This window comes from Neofelis nebulosa, chromosome 8, assembly GCF_028018385.1.
Source record: "Neofelis nebulosa isolate mNeoNeb1 chromosome 8, mNeoNeb1.pri, whole genome shotgun sequence".
NCBI lineage: Eukaryota > Metazoa > Chordata > Mammalia > Carnivora > Felidae > Neofelis > Neofelis nebulosa.
In genome coordinates, this window is record NC_080789.1 from 122,579,308 (window position 1) to 122,598,394 (window position 19,087).

General features: G+C 34.7%; 1 protein-coding gene across 1 annotated transcript in view; it reads left to right on the forward strand.

Annotated features, from left to right (window-relative positions):
• DNAJC1 (DnaJ heat shock protein family (Hsp40) member C1) overlaps positions 1 to 19,087 on the forward strand; it is a 219,854-nt gene that overhangs the window by 76,565 nt on the left and 124,202 nt on the right. The window contains exons 4-6 of the mRNA XM_058681748.1: positions 4,413 to 4,578; positions 5,464 to 5,561; positions 6,531 to 6,624. Coding sequence (XP_058537731.1) covers positions 4,413 to 4,578; positions 5,464 to 5,561; positions 6,531 to 6,624 — 358 coding nt within the window. The remainder of the gene's footprint in view (positions 1 to 4,412; positions 4,579 to 5,463; positions 5,562 to 6,530; positions 6,625 to 19,087) is intronic.

Sequence of the window (19,087 nt, forward strand, 5' to 3'; positions counted from 1 at the left end):
TTGGTAGGAAAGAGAATAGCAATGGAAGTAGATAAAATAAACTGGATAACCTTTTTCTTTTTTTCTTTTTAAGTAAAAGACAGATTTTATTTTTAAACAGCCTTATTTGGGTATAATTTGCATACCATAGAAGTCACAGATTTTAAGTGTACAAGATAATGATTTTTATTTAGTAAATTTACACAGCTGTGCAAATCACCACAATCCAGTTTTAGAACATTTCCATCACCTCAAAACATTCCCTCAAGCCCGTTTGCAGGCAGTCACCACTCTGATCCCAGATCCAAGTGATCACTGATCTCCTTTCAGTGTTTGTAAATTTGACATTTCTGGGCCTTTCGTATTAATGAAATCAAGTAATGTGTACGCTTTTGCGTCTGGCTTCTATCATAATCTTTTTGAGGTACGTCCATATTGTAGCATATACCAGTAGTTCATTCTTTTTCGTTGCTGAATAATATTCCATGTCATATACCACTTTTGTCTATCCATTCACCAACTGATAGACATTTAGGTTGTTCCCACTTTTCAGCTGTGATGAACAATGCTACTATGAATATTCACATACAAATCTTTGTGTGAACAATTTTTTTTTTTTTTATTCCTCTTGAATAGATTCCTGGGAGTGAGATTCTGAATAAACTTTCAAGCTTTTTTTTTCCTCCCCAAAACATAGACTACATTATGAAAATAACAAGTCTGCCTGGTTAGTGGAAGGAAGCTTAGCATAGCAGCCTTTTCTAAACTCCAGAGGTAACTTGGTTATTTTGGGGAATAGCAGCTCAGCTATATTCTGACATAAATTTCTATACAAGTATCCTGAGTGTTAGAGGAAATCAAGTCCTGAGTAGATACCAATCATTACATATAAACACTAGATTATGCTTTGTAATATCAGTATATTACTTTTGTTTAAGATATATTCTAAATTTGTAACCAGCGGTATTTTGCTAACCCAGTTGTACAACTTTAAATTTATTTTAGTTTTTTCGGTCTGTTTTACAGTACTATATTTGTAAAAGTTGAATGTATTTTTTTAGCTTACTAAATAAAATCATGTTTTATTTCAAATTCAGTGAAAAGTATAGTTATCTCAGCCTTAATATGATAAACATTTACAAATCCATTACATCGTTATTCTAAATTTGATTGCAGGTGTGTTTGAAGAAAAGTAAACATTAACTTGAGAATAAGAAATCTTAGTACCTTCTCTAATTAGGAGATATAAGATACCTATTATATGCAATACATGAAGTGCTGTGTACCACAAGTTTTGGCAAATATATATACATTTTATAAAGGAGAGGATGATTGATTAATTTAGATGTGTTTCTTGTTTATGATCTTTGTGTAATTAATTTTTATTCAAAGGTTCAAAATGGGACCTAAGTGCATGTGGTTATTAGTGTTTTAAACTAAAAATTCACACTTTGTATGATGGGAAATTTACAGTTTAGGCAAATGCTAGAATTATTTAAGTACTTGTTTTCAAAATAGGTATGTTTTCTATTTAGTTTCATAGTTGCTATTTTATATTTCAAAATATGCAAATATTTTATATTTATATAAATTTTTTTCCATTGGTAATTTAAACCTTTTTAGATTTATTTGCTTTCTGATGTTTGTATTAGGCTGAATAATATTTGAGAAATTGAGGTTATAGAGTGAAACTCACTAATGGTTATGTAACCGTTATTTTATATTTATCATGTACATTTTAAGAAAATCAAAGTAAACATATTTTAGGCCATATGTTGAATGTGGAACTGATTAATCAGTATTTTAACTTCCAAGATAATGGCCTTAATAATTCCATACCATTTTTTGCATTAGTGATATTTTCATCACACAGATTTACTTTTGTTTTCTCTTATAACATATTCATACATGTGCGCATTCTTAATCTGGTTTTAACAAATTATTGAGAGTGGTTTGCATGAACTGAATTACAGAACATTTTAACAGTGTTACGTGTTAAATACAGAAACAGCATAACATAGTGATGCCTTAAATTTTATGTGTTGTCAACACATTTTTTCTTAAATGACTATGAATATAGTCCCTGTGTATTGTACAAAATATCTCTATTTTTCGGTGTTTCAGGAAAGTGGTGATTTATCTTTTAACAGCGTATATTCTAAAAAAGTGAACTATAATAGAAGCTATCTTCCCTTAAAATGGCCAGTCGTGTGAGCCATAATGTTCATTGATAGTAAAATCAATAGAGCATTGATTCTAAGCTTAATCCTTGGAGACTGTTGTTTAGAGTGGCAGACATAGCTTAGTAAATATCTGGTTCTGTTTAATGTGTTCAGTGCATGCGGTTTTGCTGTCTTGAATTTGGCTGTACACTAAATACAACTTGTATGTGAGGGTAGAAAAGAGTTAGCTATTACTAGATACATAGCACTTCAACAATGATGGTGATAAAATGTGTGATATGAGATTCATAGCTATGAGTTTAGTTATGTTTTCTTACAATACAGTGTAGATTTAAAACAAATTCAATACTTAGTAATGCTCTTAGGGAATCGTCGCCACTTCCTTAGATGTTCTTTATCAATAACCACTTTCTACATGAAGTTATTTCATGGGAGAGATTAGCTGAAAACAGTGGTTTCTATATTCACCTCCTTTTCCCTGAACAAATCTGAAGTAGAATGTAGATTTGGAATACATGCAGGATTTAACATTCATTGGCCTTCATTCAAACGTTGTAATCTCGAAACCTTTTTGCCAATCCATTTCTAATTTAAAATGAGTCCATTTTTACAAAGATGGATTTAAACAAACTTCTGAGGACAGGAATGATAGCTTTTGATTCAATCATGTTATTATATCTTGATGTTAGTGTTCAAGAACTGCTATAAATATTTAAAAAGAATAGTTAACATCAGATTTTGTCTGGTCTAGCCACTACACAACCATATTTTAATTTGTACACTCTTGTATGCTACACAGTTTGCCTTTTAAGAGGTTAGTACTGATGTCTTTTGCTTTGAACATTAGTTATTCTGATCTGCCATTATTATTAATAATCTCAGTTGATCTAAATGTCAGATTTTCCAGTCTTGCTAATAAAATATATTTTGAATTTGTAACCAGTATTTTCCTACTGAAAAAAGAAGGTGCCTATAATAAATCCTCTGCTTTATTTTTTTTTTTCCAGCATATCTCCAAGGTATCAATTTAATAACTATCAAAGTAGCTACTGCAGTTGTTGCATTTAAATTGATTTACATGTCAAGACTGGCAGTTTAGCAGCTGCGCTATTATTCCTAGATCGGTCAATTTACTTGAGAAAAACCTACTACTGAGTTCTACTGACCTGCCTGACAATATAGGCCCTATTTCTATTCCTGTAATTAGGCCTGCGACTAACTCAGAATATTTTTAATTAAAATATTTTGGTCAATGTGTTGCACCAAATTAGGCCTTTCAGTGAAGATTTAATTCCAGAAATAGTGTGATTAGAATTTTTAATGAGTTGTGTTCAATTAAGATTAACAGGTTGTGTGTTTTGAACATACAGTGTTTGTGTGTGACCATTTTGAGTTTTACAATCATAAATGTTACTCCTGATTTTTAACCTTAAAAATATTTGTCTTAATAATGGTCTGACAGGTAAATTGAAATTCAGTTAAAATTTTATTCTAAAGAAAGCTGATTTAAAATGCATTACTAGGAGAGCTTTTATCCGTTATGTTCTGTCCCTCTAGCAAAGCCAAAAATGAGGAAATTGCCACTTAAATGTTTACAAATAAACAGTTTTACTGAGAAATCTAACATAAACACTGGTTGTTTCCCATCTCTTTCTACTATGGAAACTTGTTATTCTTTAAAGGAATTTGAGCAATACAAAATTAAAAGATGCTTGTCTTACAGGGTTTTAATCACGAAGGAGCTTTGATGAAATATTATATATGAATTTTTCAACCTTGAACTACATAGTGCAGGGTTGGAAATAATAGCACTGGCTAGAAGATTTATCCTGAATTTGGCTCAATTAATATATAATTCATGGTAACAAATAGAGCTCTTATCTTGATTTTTATTCCATTGAGATCGTTCCCTTTGTTGCTGGCTTCTATGGTGGGGTCTTTACTGCAGACTGATAGAGAGGTAGACTATGTGGCTCCTTTAGTTTAGATGTCATTCCAGAAGTCACATCACTGTTAAATACAAGGTCCGGTATCCACAGTGTATGACTGTGTATCTTTTTGAAGATTGTGATTGTACTACACACAGAGGTTTGAATTTATAGGCCATTGTAATGCTGCTAATCTACACAAATGTTATATATTTTGGAGAAATTCTTTTTCTCTTGCCTCTTTTTAAATATGGGTATGAATAATTTTTTTTTGTTTTTATTTTAAACTCCCCATGAAAAACTATTATATTTGCCACTGTAGGTATGATGATATTCTGATCAATGGACTTCCAGATTGGCGACAGCCCGTATTCTACTACAGGCGGGTGAGAAAAATGAGCAATGCTGAGCTGGCATTACTTTTGTTCATTATTCTCACAGTGGGTCATTACGCTGTGGTTTGGTCAATCTACCTGGAAAAACAACTGGTAAGTATTGGTAATAAATCAAACGATCTAGCCTCCTTAATTTTATCTGGAATTTCAGACATTTTATTTTTCAACAGATAAAAATTTCGATTTTTCTATATGTACTCCTTATCCTAATAGTTTTGTACTCCATAGCTGGTGTTCGATGTGCTTCTAAGTCAAGAAGAACCTGTGACATAAAAGAAGGGTTGTTTTTTTTCTTTTTTAATAAAAAAATGTGGCATTTGAATTTGTCATAGAATTTTGTGAAGGTCCAAATATCTAGCTGAAAATTAGCAGGGAGAGCCATGTTTTCTTAATTGTCACCTTCCAAACAAATATTTTTTATGTAAAAATGATTTTAGAAATTTTTGTGTCATAGCCTTTTATGTAAAGAATTTTACTTTAAAAGGTTTTAACTAAATATAAGACTTGAAATGAGTATAATTTTATAATTTCAGAGATCGGTTGGTTAAAAAATTACACTTCTTTTAACATACCATTACATAGTTTATTCTGCTCAGATTTTTTTTATGTGCTAAAGATAATCAAACATATTTATCAGTATTCATAAATTAGCATCTGTTTACTCATTCTTTTTGAAGTGACATTATTAAAGTTGGATGAATGAGAAAAAGTAAGTTGAATGCTTTCTCTTCTTAGAAAACTTTGATTGCTATGGAGATGCACATGACTGACAGTGCTGAACTTCATGTGTGTTTAGGGACTGGAAGCCATGGCAACAGTTATTGTTAAAGATTGATGATTTTACTTAATCATGTTGGACCCTACATACATTTGCATAAATGTTCTTCTGTAATGTTTACCCTTCACAGAAGACTCTTGATAACATTTGAAGAGTATGTGTTAATGATAACCTGTAACCATAATTCTTTCCACATTAAGGATGAACTGCTTAGTAGAAAAAAGAGAGAAAAGAAAAAAAAGACAGGCGGCAAGAGTGTGGACGTGTCAAAACTTGGTGCCTCCGAAAAAAATGAAAGGTGGGTGCATATAAAAATATTGTGTAATTTGAAACTGTTTTAAAGCGTCTTTAATATGATCCAACTTCCTATGAATAGTCATTTCAGATTTGCTAACATTTACGTCTGTAGTAGGTTTATAAAAGATTAGTAATGTGCCAGAGTTTATGAGACACATCCTGATCTTAGGCAAAAGTTCTACAGGTTTTTTCCCCTTGTAAAGTGTAAACATATATTTAAGTAATCAAACCCCCAAATGTTTGTCATTTGAAATTTTTATACCGCACTTTAGAAATGAAGTATTCCTAGAAGAGCCTGTCACTTTAATGTTTAGCTCAAAAGTGACAGTATGCAGAAAGGCAGTGATATGCGGTACACTCAAAAAGATACCGTTTCTAGTATCGATTCATAAAAAGAAATAAAGGGTTTAAATAGTTCACACAGCAGGGCAGGAACTGGATCAATGTGAGATGGAGATCAGAGACGATTCTGCCTGTCTTCTGTTCTGATGACATCAGTGAGTAATGCTTCAGTGAACTGCAAATGACATTAATTTTTATGTATTGGTTTGTTTATGCTACAGTCTTCATATCTGCTTGTCAGCACTTGGGAACACTCTGATGGTGCTTAGTCTTTTATAGCTCAAGTAATCATAAGGTTTAAGAATTCATTTTACAGAACTGACGAAAAGTCCAGGTTAGAAAGAGAGCTTTTGTTTCTTTATAACTTGTTTGGGAGTCTCCTTCCCCAAAATCTTAGCCTAGCTTTTCTTAGTTGCTATGCATATTGCACTTGTTGTAACTAATGTATTTCATGATAGAATACATCAAATGTAGTGATAACTGTCATAAATATTTCATTGAAAAATTTCTTCGTACTTTTGTTGAAATAGCCATTCATAATAGAATTCATGATCTTTATAGAAATATTTGTTTCCCAACTTTCTATATTTTACTTCTTTGTTTCTGTTTTTGGTTTTTTCCCTTTCAGATTAGTGATGAAACCACAGTGGCATGATTTGCTTCCATGCAAGCTGGGAATTTGGTTTTGCCTTACACTAAAAGCATTGCCTCATCTCATCCAGGTAGAGTGTACCTCTTTCATATAATATTAGATGCTTTCACTTTAATTATTCATGAAATAATTTATGCCCATGTCTGCTATCCGAGTACTGATAGACAATGGATGTTTTATAATACTGATTGAATTGATATAAGTATAAACCTATTTAGAATAGTTCTAAACTTATTTAGGTGTTTATCCCTATAACTGTCTCTTGCATTGCTTTTAGAACAACTTAGAATTCTAAGACATAGAAAAAGAAAAAAAAATACAATCGTTAGGTATAAGAGCAATAAAAATTTAAGTCACTGTAATCATTTAAGGTGTATCCAGAAAAAAAAGAACAGGACTCAAATAGCCTGTCACCTGTTATTTTAACAGCATTTAAGTACACAGTGGGGGGGGGGGGGGAACGCATGGACATTTGCATAATTATGCAAAAATATATGTTGCCTTCCATTTTATTTGCAACTTTAAGAGGAGTGAGATATTTTGTCTTACATTGGCAATCAGTTTCTGTTGCTAGTAGGTCTCGATCAAACAATAGAATGTGGGTATATATAATTTCTATGGCAATTTCTCGCATTTTTTAAAAAAAATTCAGCATACCAAAGCATATTTTATTAAATTATTGCTTTGCTAATTTTAATTATTACATCTGGTTAGAAAATTCCGAACACATAAACATAACATTTAAAAGTATATGTAATAGTTTGGGTGTAAAATTTCGACGTTCTTTTAAGTTGTAATTTTGGGTAGGAAATGTTTCATTTCAGAAAATAAATGTTTAGAAAAAATAAGAGAGCCAGATGATTCCCACCCAGTTCTACCCGCTTCTTTTCACATAGCAGAGGTGTTTTTCCTAATCATTTAAGGAAATGAATGACTCCAACTTCTGCATTTTATCCTTTTTTCCTCTTAAAACAAAAATTTTATGTTAGAAGGGAAAATGAAATAAAAATCACTAGTGTGTTTCTTTGTGGTCGTTCAAAAATTATTTACCAATTCTTCCATCAAAATAGTTCATCTTAATAGTTATTGCTTGCAGAATCATGTATTTTGTTTATAGTTAATAGAGAAAATTGGAGTATTTTGGTAATTTAAAAGCTTTTGTTTATAAGTTATTTAGCATATTGTTTATTTGCGTAAAAACCCACAATCCTTGTATGCTGTGTATGTAAGTCTTAATAAGAGAGAGAGGTAAAGTATATTTGTCATACCAGTATCTATGTGAGAAGATGTAACCAAAGAATATTTTAGGACATGTATTTTCTTATGTTTTTTAAGAGTGACGTTTTGTTTTGTTTTGTTTTGTTTTGTTTTGTTTTGTTTTAGAATCTGCAATAGGCAAACCAGAGTGTAGATGCATTTTATAGTCATGAGGCAGAGTAAATTGAGTATCACATAAAATGTCAGTCTGAAACACTTCTTTGTAATTGTAAGCCAAGTCATTTGAAACAATGTTTATTTGGTAAAATTACCATAAATCCAGGTTAGTATGCAGAGCAGTTTGCAAAACTAGAACCGATATATTAAGATGGCTTAGATTTATAAGGTGTTATTTTAAATTATCTGCCTGCAGAGTCTGGAACTAACAGATTATGTTGCCTTGCCATAAATTTTTTAAAAGTTACAAAAATTAGAAATTTTACAAAAAATATTTAGTCTCTTTAGAAACTCTGCTTTCTTAAACTGTTGGATCAGTATGAGTTTTAAAGTTTTTACTTACTTGGTTGTACCTGTTGCTTTCAGTTTTGAGACACTAAGCATTAGGTTTTTAAAACCTTTGTAAATTGACTTTTAAATTTTGTTCTAATTATTTCTTTCTGATAATTTCATTCCAAGAAGAAAAATAAGACAATGTTCCTTTTTTTTTTTTAAACAAATACTTGGTATAAGATTTGTTTTTTCATGTTCACTAACAAAATAATGTCTATAGTAGACTGATACAAGCTGTAAAAGTGAAAGTATTACAGATTGGTCAACATAGAAAGCATCAGCAAAGCAATACTGAATAGTTGCTGTTAGGATTAGATTCGTGTCTGCTTTTTTTTCTTTTTTTTTTTCTTCAGTCTACTGTAACTCTGTATTAATCTATCATCCATAAAATTGTGTAATGTGAGTACATACGCCTTGCTTCACGACGCTGAAGTTCTGATGTGATACTTCTATGAGGTCTTCAATAAGATATTTGTGAAATTTAGAAGAAGCCCTCCTTACCTGAAGCAATGTAAACTGGTCATTGGTACGGTGGTCAAAAAAGAGCCCTACTAGAGCTCTAAGTATACAAAATGATGCATATGACCTCAAACATTTTAAGCATGTACTTTACATTTATTTAGTTATTGACCACTCTTGTGATACAGGGCCATCGTTTTATTTTTTCTTGCATATACTGTCTCTATAATTTTGGTTTCTCTAAGGACAAACTTCCAGTTGATTTCTTAAAGAAGAGTTAAACGAGACTCTTGCCAAACAATGTAATTGTATAATCCTTACAGAGTTTTATGATTTCCCCTGGTCTTTCATAATTGACTAACTTATATCTAGTTAACAGCATTTTTAGCAACTCTTTCATTGAGCTTTCCGAAGCATCCACTTGGTTTTCATAGAAACAACTCTTTTTTTTCTATTCACGTTTCATTTTTTAATATAGTATTTAAATTGAATCATATAATTACATAACAATTATCACTGACAGATTTAAGAGCTAACACATCTAGCTCCTATAGGCATGCGGTAAGTTAGTGAAGCAGATGTCCGTTAAGAGAATTTTACTTCTGTGTGTGAATCCCTTGAATTTTACGAAATTCATTAAAACTGATCTGCAAGTATTCTGCGTAAGTATGTAGCTATTTGGATATGAAGAAGGGTCCAAACTAAAAGTGTTCAGAGACTTCCAGCAAGTGGCCTTTACACTAGCCAGGTCTGTACTCAAATTTTGTCTTTGTCATATCAACAGCTCTTCGTCTCCAACTTCTTCCTGTGAATACCCATTCCTTTATTGTACTTCTTACACATAAATGGTTATCCAGTAGGAGTTGGAAAATGACAGTTCTAGATAATGGGAAAATTACAATAATTGGTATATTAGAAGAATGAGGCAAGAGAACTAAAACCTATTATACTTGACACATATAAAATATTTGATAATGTTAAATTAATGTCAGACACTTCCCAGATTGGAAAATATCCAAGGAAAGGCGTATGGGCATAACTGTGTTTAGCAAAATGTATGCCTCATATCATTCACGCACCCACATATGCAGAAAAGTAAAAAGTCAAATGAAAAACCAAGGTAAAAAATGTGGAGTGTTTGTAAATTGACGAGAAGGAAGGTTAATGTGTGTATAGAGTGAGGAGAGAACATTAGAGAAGAGTAACATGCATGACTATATGCAGAGAAGTTGGGGAAACTTGAGAAAATGTGTCTTAGTACAGAAAGCAAGTAGAATGCTCAACAGAAGACATGGAATATGAATTCGAATATAATAGAGAACTGGGACTGTATCAAGAGAGGCACCGTATGCTTGGAGCTTAGAATTTAATTTTAACATTGAAAGTTTAGCCCTAGTGACACTTGTGTCTTACCAGCCTGTTTCTCTTCTCATGGTAGTTTCGAAGGGAATACACATTCTCTTGGAATATGACTAAGCCAGTCATCTGTGTTAGCTAATTTCAGCCTATAATACCCAGAAATTTTTCTAGCCTCCAAAATGCCCTTTTTGGATATTTTTTGATTTATCGTATATATTCTGAAACATATTCATAACCATGAAAGTAGCAAACAATTGACGAAATATACTATGTGCATATTTCCAGTTTAACCCTTATAACTTAGTTAATTTTTGTCATTGCCTGTCTTTGTTGGAGTCATATATTTGGGCCCATAAAAATTTAGGTTGGTAGTACCATTTGATTTCTCACATATAAAATCAGGAAGTGCCAAATATTCTAAGTAATTACCAGTCTAAATTATGGTTTATTCATCGTTCTCTACACTGCCTTTTTGTTGTTGTTGTTCTCTATACTTTCTAAGATGAAAAAGGTCTTAGGCACTGAGAATTTATTTGCTTGATAGTTTGTTTGATTCTGAGGGAATTCACCAAATATCTCTCTACCTGCTATATTACATTTCTCAGTTACATAATTTATAAAACATAAAACTCCTTTATGTGTGCACTGCCCACAGTTGTAAATTTTTCCCATTGTTAAGTCCCAGCCCCATCTTTTCTCACTACCAAGCTGATCTTATGTAAACACAGTTAAACTAAGAATTATTGTAAGAAATTTCCAGCACGCATAGCCCTACCCCCATCAGGATTCATAGATTGCCCAGGAGCAGTGTCTGAGAAAATAGAGGAATCTTCTCTATAATGCTGTGGCTTTTACCTTAAAAAATAAAAAGTTACCTAAGAGAGTAAAGGGAATATTCTAGTTTACAGAACTGTCTGTAAATGGAGGCATCCTTCCTCCCAAGAAGCTTCTCCCATGGAAACTACAACTGTGGACAAGCCTGGCGGTCACCTCTGTACAGTCAGGGCCCTTCCTTTCTAGCCCCTTTGCTTCTGCTTGCTGGGACTCTGTCAGAAACCAAACAAACAAAACATTCACAGCTAATTAGCAGCAGAAAAACGCTCCTAAAAGGCTTTGAGGCAATTGTAGCAAGCTGAGTTGCCTGTTCTACTCAGAGTTAAACACAGATTCTCCAAGGGATGGAAAAGCTTACTTTTAGTACTCTAAGAACTTTAAAAAAAACTTTACAAACATACTTTATGTAGGGAGTATGCAAACAAATGAAAAGGGATGGAAAAGAGCGTCTGAATTTTTGTAAGGCTGAAACTCTACCGCTACAGAAGGACAGAGAGAGAAAGGAAAATTGGAAAGACCTCACAACAGAAGACAGATTCCATCCCTTCTGTCCTCTGAAGGGGGAACGAACATAACATGGAAATACTTGGAGGTCCGAAGATAGAATATAAAGTAGAGTTTTGTAGGTTATTGCCAGATGTAGAAAAGATTTAAAAAAAACACAAAATGTTAGGTACAATGTTAGAGATATATAGTCTCATAGATTCCATATTTTATAGATAAAAAGTAGTTAAGACTTAGCGTGGTGAGGCAGTTTGCTCAAAGTGACATAACTAGTGAATGGTAGAAATGAAACTTAAAGCAGATGAAAATAAGTATTAAAATATGAGAAATATAAAAGCTGAGAAAAATAACTTTTCCCAATAGGGGAATAACTAGAAGGAGAGCTGCTCTACAGTGAATGAGTAAGTTGTCTAATCTTACAAGTCCCTATCAGAGTATTTAGGCTGATTATAATTATTCTAAAGTTATAGGATTCTTGCATTGAGTTGGGGCTGAACAGATGACTTCTATAGTCTCTTCTGTTTCTTAGCCCAAGTGGAAAAAGTAGCTGTTAGGCCTTACATCTTGAATACCACTGACTGAGGGAGAGGAAGGCATAGCTTCTCATTTTTTGTTTTATTTTTATTTTTTATTACTATTTGTGAATTCAGTGTTTGTACAAAATTTTGGACTCTTATTTAAAGTCTACAATATAGGGGGCGCCTTCGTGGCTCAGTTAGGCCTTGACTCTTGATTTCGGCTCAGGTCATGATCTCACGGTTTGTGAGATCAAAGTCTGCATCGGGCTCTGTGCTTAAAGCACGGAGCCTGCTTGGGATTCTCTCTCCTTCTCTCTCTGCTCTTCCCCCCCGCCGCCCCCCTTAGGTTTGCTGTCTCTCTTTCTCCCTCTCAAAATAAATTTTTTAAAAAATGAAAAAAATCTTTTCAAAGCCTACAATTTATATTTTTCCTATGCTCTTCGTTGTAATTTTATTACACATTATGTGTAACTCTGAGATTATAGTATAAGCCAATGGGAGAACAAATCTTGACATAAATACTTTGTGGGCAGATTTTCAGAAATGTACTTACGCTATTTCCCTATGTTGAAGCTTATATGTAAGCTTCAAACGAGAGATTTGTGCTGTCAGACCGTCAAAGAAATGGCACATCCTTCACCTGTCCTCAGAGCGCTTCCATGTCCCTTATTCCCATTAGGACAGGTGATGGGTAGCATGTCGCTGCTTGTACCACTCTAGATCAACTCCCTTCTTTCCTACGTTTCCTTCAGTCATTTAATATTTTGAAGTTTATTTTTTTTAAGAGGAAATGTTTATTTATTTGGAGAGAGAGAGTAGGGGAGGGGCAGAGAGAGAATCCCAAGTAGTCTCTATGCCATCAGCACAGAGCTGGGATGGAGAAGTAAAACTGGGATGGAGAAGTAAAAGAAGACCAAAACATGGCAAATAGTACCAGCTCAGCATGTTATTTTATCACTTAAATGCAGTATGTCAGTAATGTTAAAAGCTTTTGGTATGGATATTCTCCATCTCATAACTCACTAATCTTGGAGGTAGTATCTCCAAGGCTTATGTGAACGGTCATTATCATTAGGAAGTCCTTCCTGATTAGGCCAGTTGAAAACTTCCCATTGTATATTCTCTGTGCTAACTTCTAACTTCATAGCACTTATTATTTATATTATAATAAGGATAGATTGATATACTATGGCAAGGTACAGATCATCCTGAAATTCCAGTGGCTTAACGTATTTCTAGCTTATACCATTTGTCTATCACTTCTTGGTAGGAAAGAGGGCATTCTGCTCTAACTAGTCATTCAGGGACTCAGAACAAGGACGTCTTTACCATCTTCCAGCTGTATGATCTGGAACATGTGGCCGCCTTCCTCACTATGGCAAGAGTATTGCACAGGCTTTTTGGTGCCTTCATTTGAAGGTGACACATGATATTTCCATCCACAGCCCATCCAGAACTAGTCCCATGACCCCACCTAATCTCAAGAGGATAAGGAAATGTGGGGAAACAGATAGAATGTTGGGTGAGCTTCATTCTGTTTTCAAGCAATTCATTCAACAAGTATTTATTGAGTGCTTACTATATACCAGCTACTCTTCTAGGCCCTAGAAATAAAAAAAAAAAATTTTTTTTTAAGGCAAAAATCCCTATTCTCATAGGTTATTTTCCAAATTTGGGGTCATTCAGTTATTTTAACATCTGCCTTAAAGACAAGTGCTTGTCTTTTCCTGTAATCTCCATGTATCCCAACAAGGTACAGCACATATAATAGTGGTTCAATAAATAAGCATAAGTTAATATAACTATTTAAGGTCTTATTGTGCAAGAACCATGCTCTACACTTACATACAAAGAAAACTCGTAACATGTAAATTCTTTAAGTTGGCTGTACTTCTGCAATGTAAGATCAGGTCCCTGCTTGATATATATGTAGATAAGCTTTGAGCCCTTCAAAAAATTTTGTTAAGTACTAGGAGAGTTGCTTCTAAACTAAAAACTTTTGCTCGTGTTCCGTTCATTGATGATTATGCTATAAGCTCATTGCCAATAGGAACTCTTGTTTGGAACCCTGTAAATCCCATAGTTTTAATAAAGTCTTAACAGAGCTAAACCTAGGCAGTCCAGAGCCCTGATTGATTAAAGTAAGCCTTCATTCATTCATTGAGTATTTATCAAGCTTCTGTTATGTTTCGGGCAATGTCCACAAAGATGGATAAGAAGTTTACTTAGAAATTCAAATTTTTTGTGTATAGGTAAACTGAGCTTATTTTGTTTGGACTCAAAATGAGACTTTCTGTTTATTTTCTCTACTTGACAATTATATTGATGTGAATTAGCCACTCAGGAAGAATGGGAGGGGGCAATGTTTCAAAACAACTACTCATTTTTTTTATTAAAAATTTTTTTTTTGTTTCTGGCACAAATAAAGACACAGAGATAAACAGAACAGAATAGAAAACCCAGAAATGGACCTAAAACTACATGGTCAAATAATCTTTGACAAAGCAGAAAAGAATGTCCAAAGGGAATAAAAACAGTCTCTTTAAAAAATGGTGTTGGGAAAACTGGAAAGCAACATGCAAAAGAATGAAACTGGACCGCTTTTAATGGGACTGGACCACTTTTTAAACCATACACAAAAGTAAATGCAAAAGGGATGAAAAACCTAAATGTGATAAAGGAAACCATCAATATCCTACAAGAGAACACAGGTAACAATCTCTTTGACATCAGCCATACTAGATATGTCTCCTGGGTCAAGGGAAAGAAAAGAAAGAGAAGAGAAGAGAGAAGAGAGAAGAGAAGAGAAGAGAAGAGAAGAGAAGAGAAGAGAAGAGAAGAGAAGGAAGAGAGGAGAGAAGAGAAAAGAAAAGGAAAGGGAAGGAAGGAAGGAAGGAAGGAAGGAAGGAAGGAAGGAAGGAATGGAGGGAGGGAAGGAGGGAGGGAAGGAAGGAGGGAAGGAAGAAAGATAGAGAGAGGGGCAGGGAGGAAGGAAGGAAGGCAGGCAGGCAGGCAACTATTGGGACTTCACCCAGATGAAAAGCTTCTTCACAGTGAATAAAATGAAATAATAAAATTAAAAGGCAGCATTTAGAGTGTGAGAAGATATTTGCAAATAACATATCTGACAAAGAGTTAGTATCCAAAATATATAAAGAACTTATAAAACTCAACACTCAAAAGACAAATAATCCAGTTAAGAAATGGGAAGAAGACATGAACTGACATTTTTCCAAAGAAAGCATACAAATGGCTAACAGTATATGAAATGATGCTCAAAATCACTCATCATCATGGAAATGCAAATCAAAACTACAATGAGATTCACCTCACACTTGTCAGAATGGCTAAATTTAACAACACAAGAAATAACAGATGTTGGGGAGGATGAAGAAAATAGGGAACCGCCTTACACTGTTGGTACAAATGCAAACTGGTGCAGCTTCTCTGGAAAACAATATGGAGGTTCCTCAAAAGGTTAAAAAGAGAATACTATGCCACAACTGAACATTTGCACTACTAGGTATTAACTCGATACAAAAATGGCAATTAAAAGGGAAACATGCACCCCATTACTTATAGCGACATTGTCAACACTAGCCAAATTTTGGAAAGAGCCCAAATGTCCATCGACTGATGAATGGATTAAAGAAGAGGTACTGTGTATATATCGCTTCTTGGCCTTTTGGCCAAGATCAAGTGAAAGAAGAGGTGGCATATATGTGCAACTGAATGTTACTCAGCCGCAAAAAAAGAACAAAATCTTGCCTTTTGCAATGATGTTGATGGAGCTAGAGACTATTATCATAAGCAAAGTAATTCAGAAATAGAAAGACAAATACCGTATGATTTCATGCATCTGTGGAATTCAAGAAATGAAACAGATGAACATAGGAGGAAAAATAGAGAGGAAACCATAAAACAGACTCTTAACTATGGAGAACAAACTGAGGGCTGCTGGAAGGGAAGTGGGCAGGGGGATGGGTTAAAATGCTGGTGGGTATGGGGCGCCTGGGTGGCTCAGTCGGTTAAGTGGCCGACTTCAGCTCAGGTCATGATTTCGTGGTCCGTGAGTTCAAGCCCCAAGTCGGGCTCTGTGCTGACAGCTCAGAGCCTGGAGCCTGGCCTGTTTCAGATTCTGTGTCTCCCTCTCTCTGACCCTCCCCCATTCATGCTCTGTCTCTCTCTGTCTCAAAAATAAATAAACGTTAAAAAAATTTTTTTAAAAATGCTGTTGGGTATTAAGGAGGGCACTTGTGATGAGCATTGGCTGTTATATGTAAGTCATAAATCAGTAAATTCTACTCCTGAAAGAAATATTACACAATACGTTAACTAACTGGAAGTCAAATAATAACTTGAAACAAACTAACTAAAAAAAAAAAAAAATTTGTTTTTGATTCCAAAACAACTACTCTCATTCAACCCCTTTGACTATGTGATTCTCACTTAGAATATACCTTAAATAATAGCCATAGGTCTCTTCTTGAATATTACCTTTGAGATCAGTCTCTTTCATTTTAAGGTAATTTTAATTATTAGAAAGCTCTTCTTTATATTTATCCCAAATCAAAACTTCCATCTCTAGAATACACCGTTCTCTCCTGTAATGACCCTTAAGATATTCTATGATAGTTATCAGGTTATCTCTAATCTGATCTCCACCCCCTTTTAAGAAATAATTTCAAGCTTCCCTACCATTTGATCACTTTCCTTTTAAAGTGTTCCATGGGGCGCCTGGGTGGTGTAGTCGCTTAAGCGTCCGACTTCAGCCAGGTCACGATCTCGCGGTCTGTGAGTTCGAGCCCCGCGTCAGGCTCTGGGCTGATGGCTCGGAGCCTGGAGCCTGTTTCCGATTCTGTGTCTCCCTCTCTCTCTGCCCCTCCCCCGTTCATGCTCTGTCTCTCTCTGTCCCAAAAATAAATAAAAAACGTTGAAAAAAAAAATTTTTAAGTGTTCCAGTTTGTCAGTGTACCTTAAAGTGTGGTACACCGAACTGCACACAAGGAGGGTTGGAGTGGTGTAGGGTGTTGAATGCAGTAGAGTTCTTTGAGATTATAGGTTTCTTACAGAAGTGAGCCTTTCTGGAGTAGGCATATTGTTATTATGGTTTGCAAATACAAGTAAGATATGACAAGAAAAAGGATGAGGAACATTTAAATAAATGCTTAGAAATGGAGCAAAAGAAGCAACAGATTCTTGGCCTAGAACAAACCGTGAGTGCAATTAGGGAATGTGATAAAACTCTTGGAATTAGGTGAAGTAGGGTAAAGTGAGTGAGTGCATAATGATCCTCAGATAAGTGTGATTTTTGGGTCAAATGGGTAATTTCAAAGAGGAGTTTTTAGTGGAATTCTGTACTGTAGCAGGAAGCAGAAACACGAACAGAGAAATATTCAAGTTTAGTAGAACCGCTAGGAAGAGGCTGCTATTACCAAGTAAAAGATTTTTGTTTTCGGAGGGTGCAGGTGAAGAAAGCCTCATAAGCAAGAAGTTACAGGATTCTGCGGGAGTTTTGGTGAGGTCCGAAGCAGAAAAACTCACTTTTTGTGGTAGAGAATAAGGCTTTGGTAAAATAAGAAGTAATAATAAAAATAGGTAACGTATAGAGGGCCTGTGTGCAAGATGTTCTTCTGAGTGTTTGATACATGTATCAGCACTTCAGTCTTCGCAGTAGCTCTGTGATCGTCCCCATTTATGAATGAGATAATTCACACAACGCTGAGTGAAGTAATTTGCTGAATCCTATTTAGGCTGAAAGAAGGCAGAGCTGAGACCTTAATTCAAGTCATGTCTGGCTCCAAACTCTGTCCTAGTAATCACTGTATTTTCTCTCACTATACTATACTATGATGTTTGATTTCAACCTACCTTCGTTCACATCTCATAGATAACTTATCTGTGCCCCTTTTTCTTGTATGGTGCCACCTTTCCTGCTCCCTTCAAGGGTCCAATGCTATCCTGACCTTTTCCCTACTATTAAAAACTACTGCCTGGGGGCGCCTGAGTGGCTCAGTCGGTTAAGCGTCCGACTTCAGCTGAGGTCATGATCTCAAGGTTTGTGGGTTCTAGCCCTGCGTTGCGCTCTGTGCTGACAGCTCAGAGCCTGGAGCCTGCTTCGGATTCTGTGTCTCCCTCTCTCTCTGCCTCTCCCCAGCTTGCATTCTCACTCTCTCTCTCTCAAAAGTAAATAAACATTTAAAAAAAAATTTTTTTTTAAATAAATAAAAACTAAAAACTACTGCCCGGAAAGAAGGTAATAAGTTCATTCATTCATTCATTCATTCACGTCATGGAACAAATGACTGATGTGGCTTAAAGAAAATAAGAGTATTCCAGGGCTGAGGGTTTTTTAGGGGTGCAGGGAATGTTAAGGGGCTATAAATCCTTAGCCCCAAATCCTGTTGCATTTTCAAGTATATATGCACTGGGAGGATGAGTATGTTGGATTCATGACTTGCTGAACCCTTCACGTTATACCATTATTTTGCTGACCCAGGGCTTGTGCAGTCCTTCTGGTAGAAATGAGGGAGGAACATAAAAATGAGAATGGGAGAATAAGAGATACAGCTTTATTATACTGACCCAGTGATTTTAGGAATGCCTATTATTTACCTAATTCATCGTCAGATGGAAGACTTCTGATATAAGCCCAAGAGATACAGACTCTAAGAAAAGCTTTAATTCTTCTTGGACAGTCACAGATGAAAAGAGAAAATTCCATTCTAGGGTTTAAGTGTTCATGCATTTCCATTTGAATCAAGATAGAGCTTTTGTTCCTGTATTTCCTTCAAAAATAAACCCTCTCAGATGAGTCTACGATTTATCTGCCCAAGGAATCTTAAAATCTGGAAATGTTACCCTAGAGTTATCCTTGATAGCTCTCTTTTTCCTATTCCACACACAAGCCCTTTCATTTCTTCCTTTACAAGATTTCTCATATATTTTGACCTAGTTCGGTTCAATGAATATTTATTGTGTACCTGTTGGATACCAGATTCTGTGCTCTGGGCACACAAGTACCCCTGTCTCAGATTTCCCATTTTCTAGGAGAGAACATAGCATGATACAAGCAATCCAGAAGCAGTATAC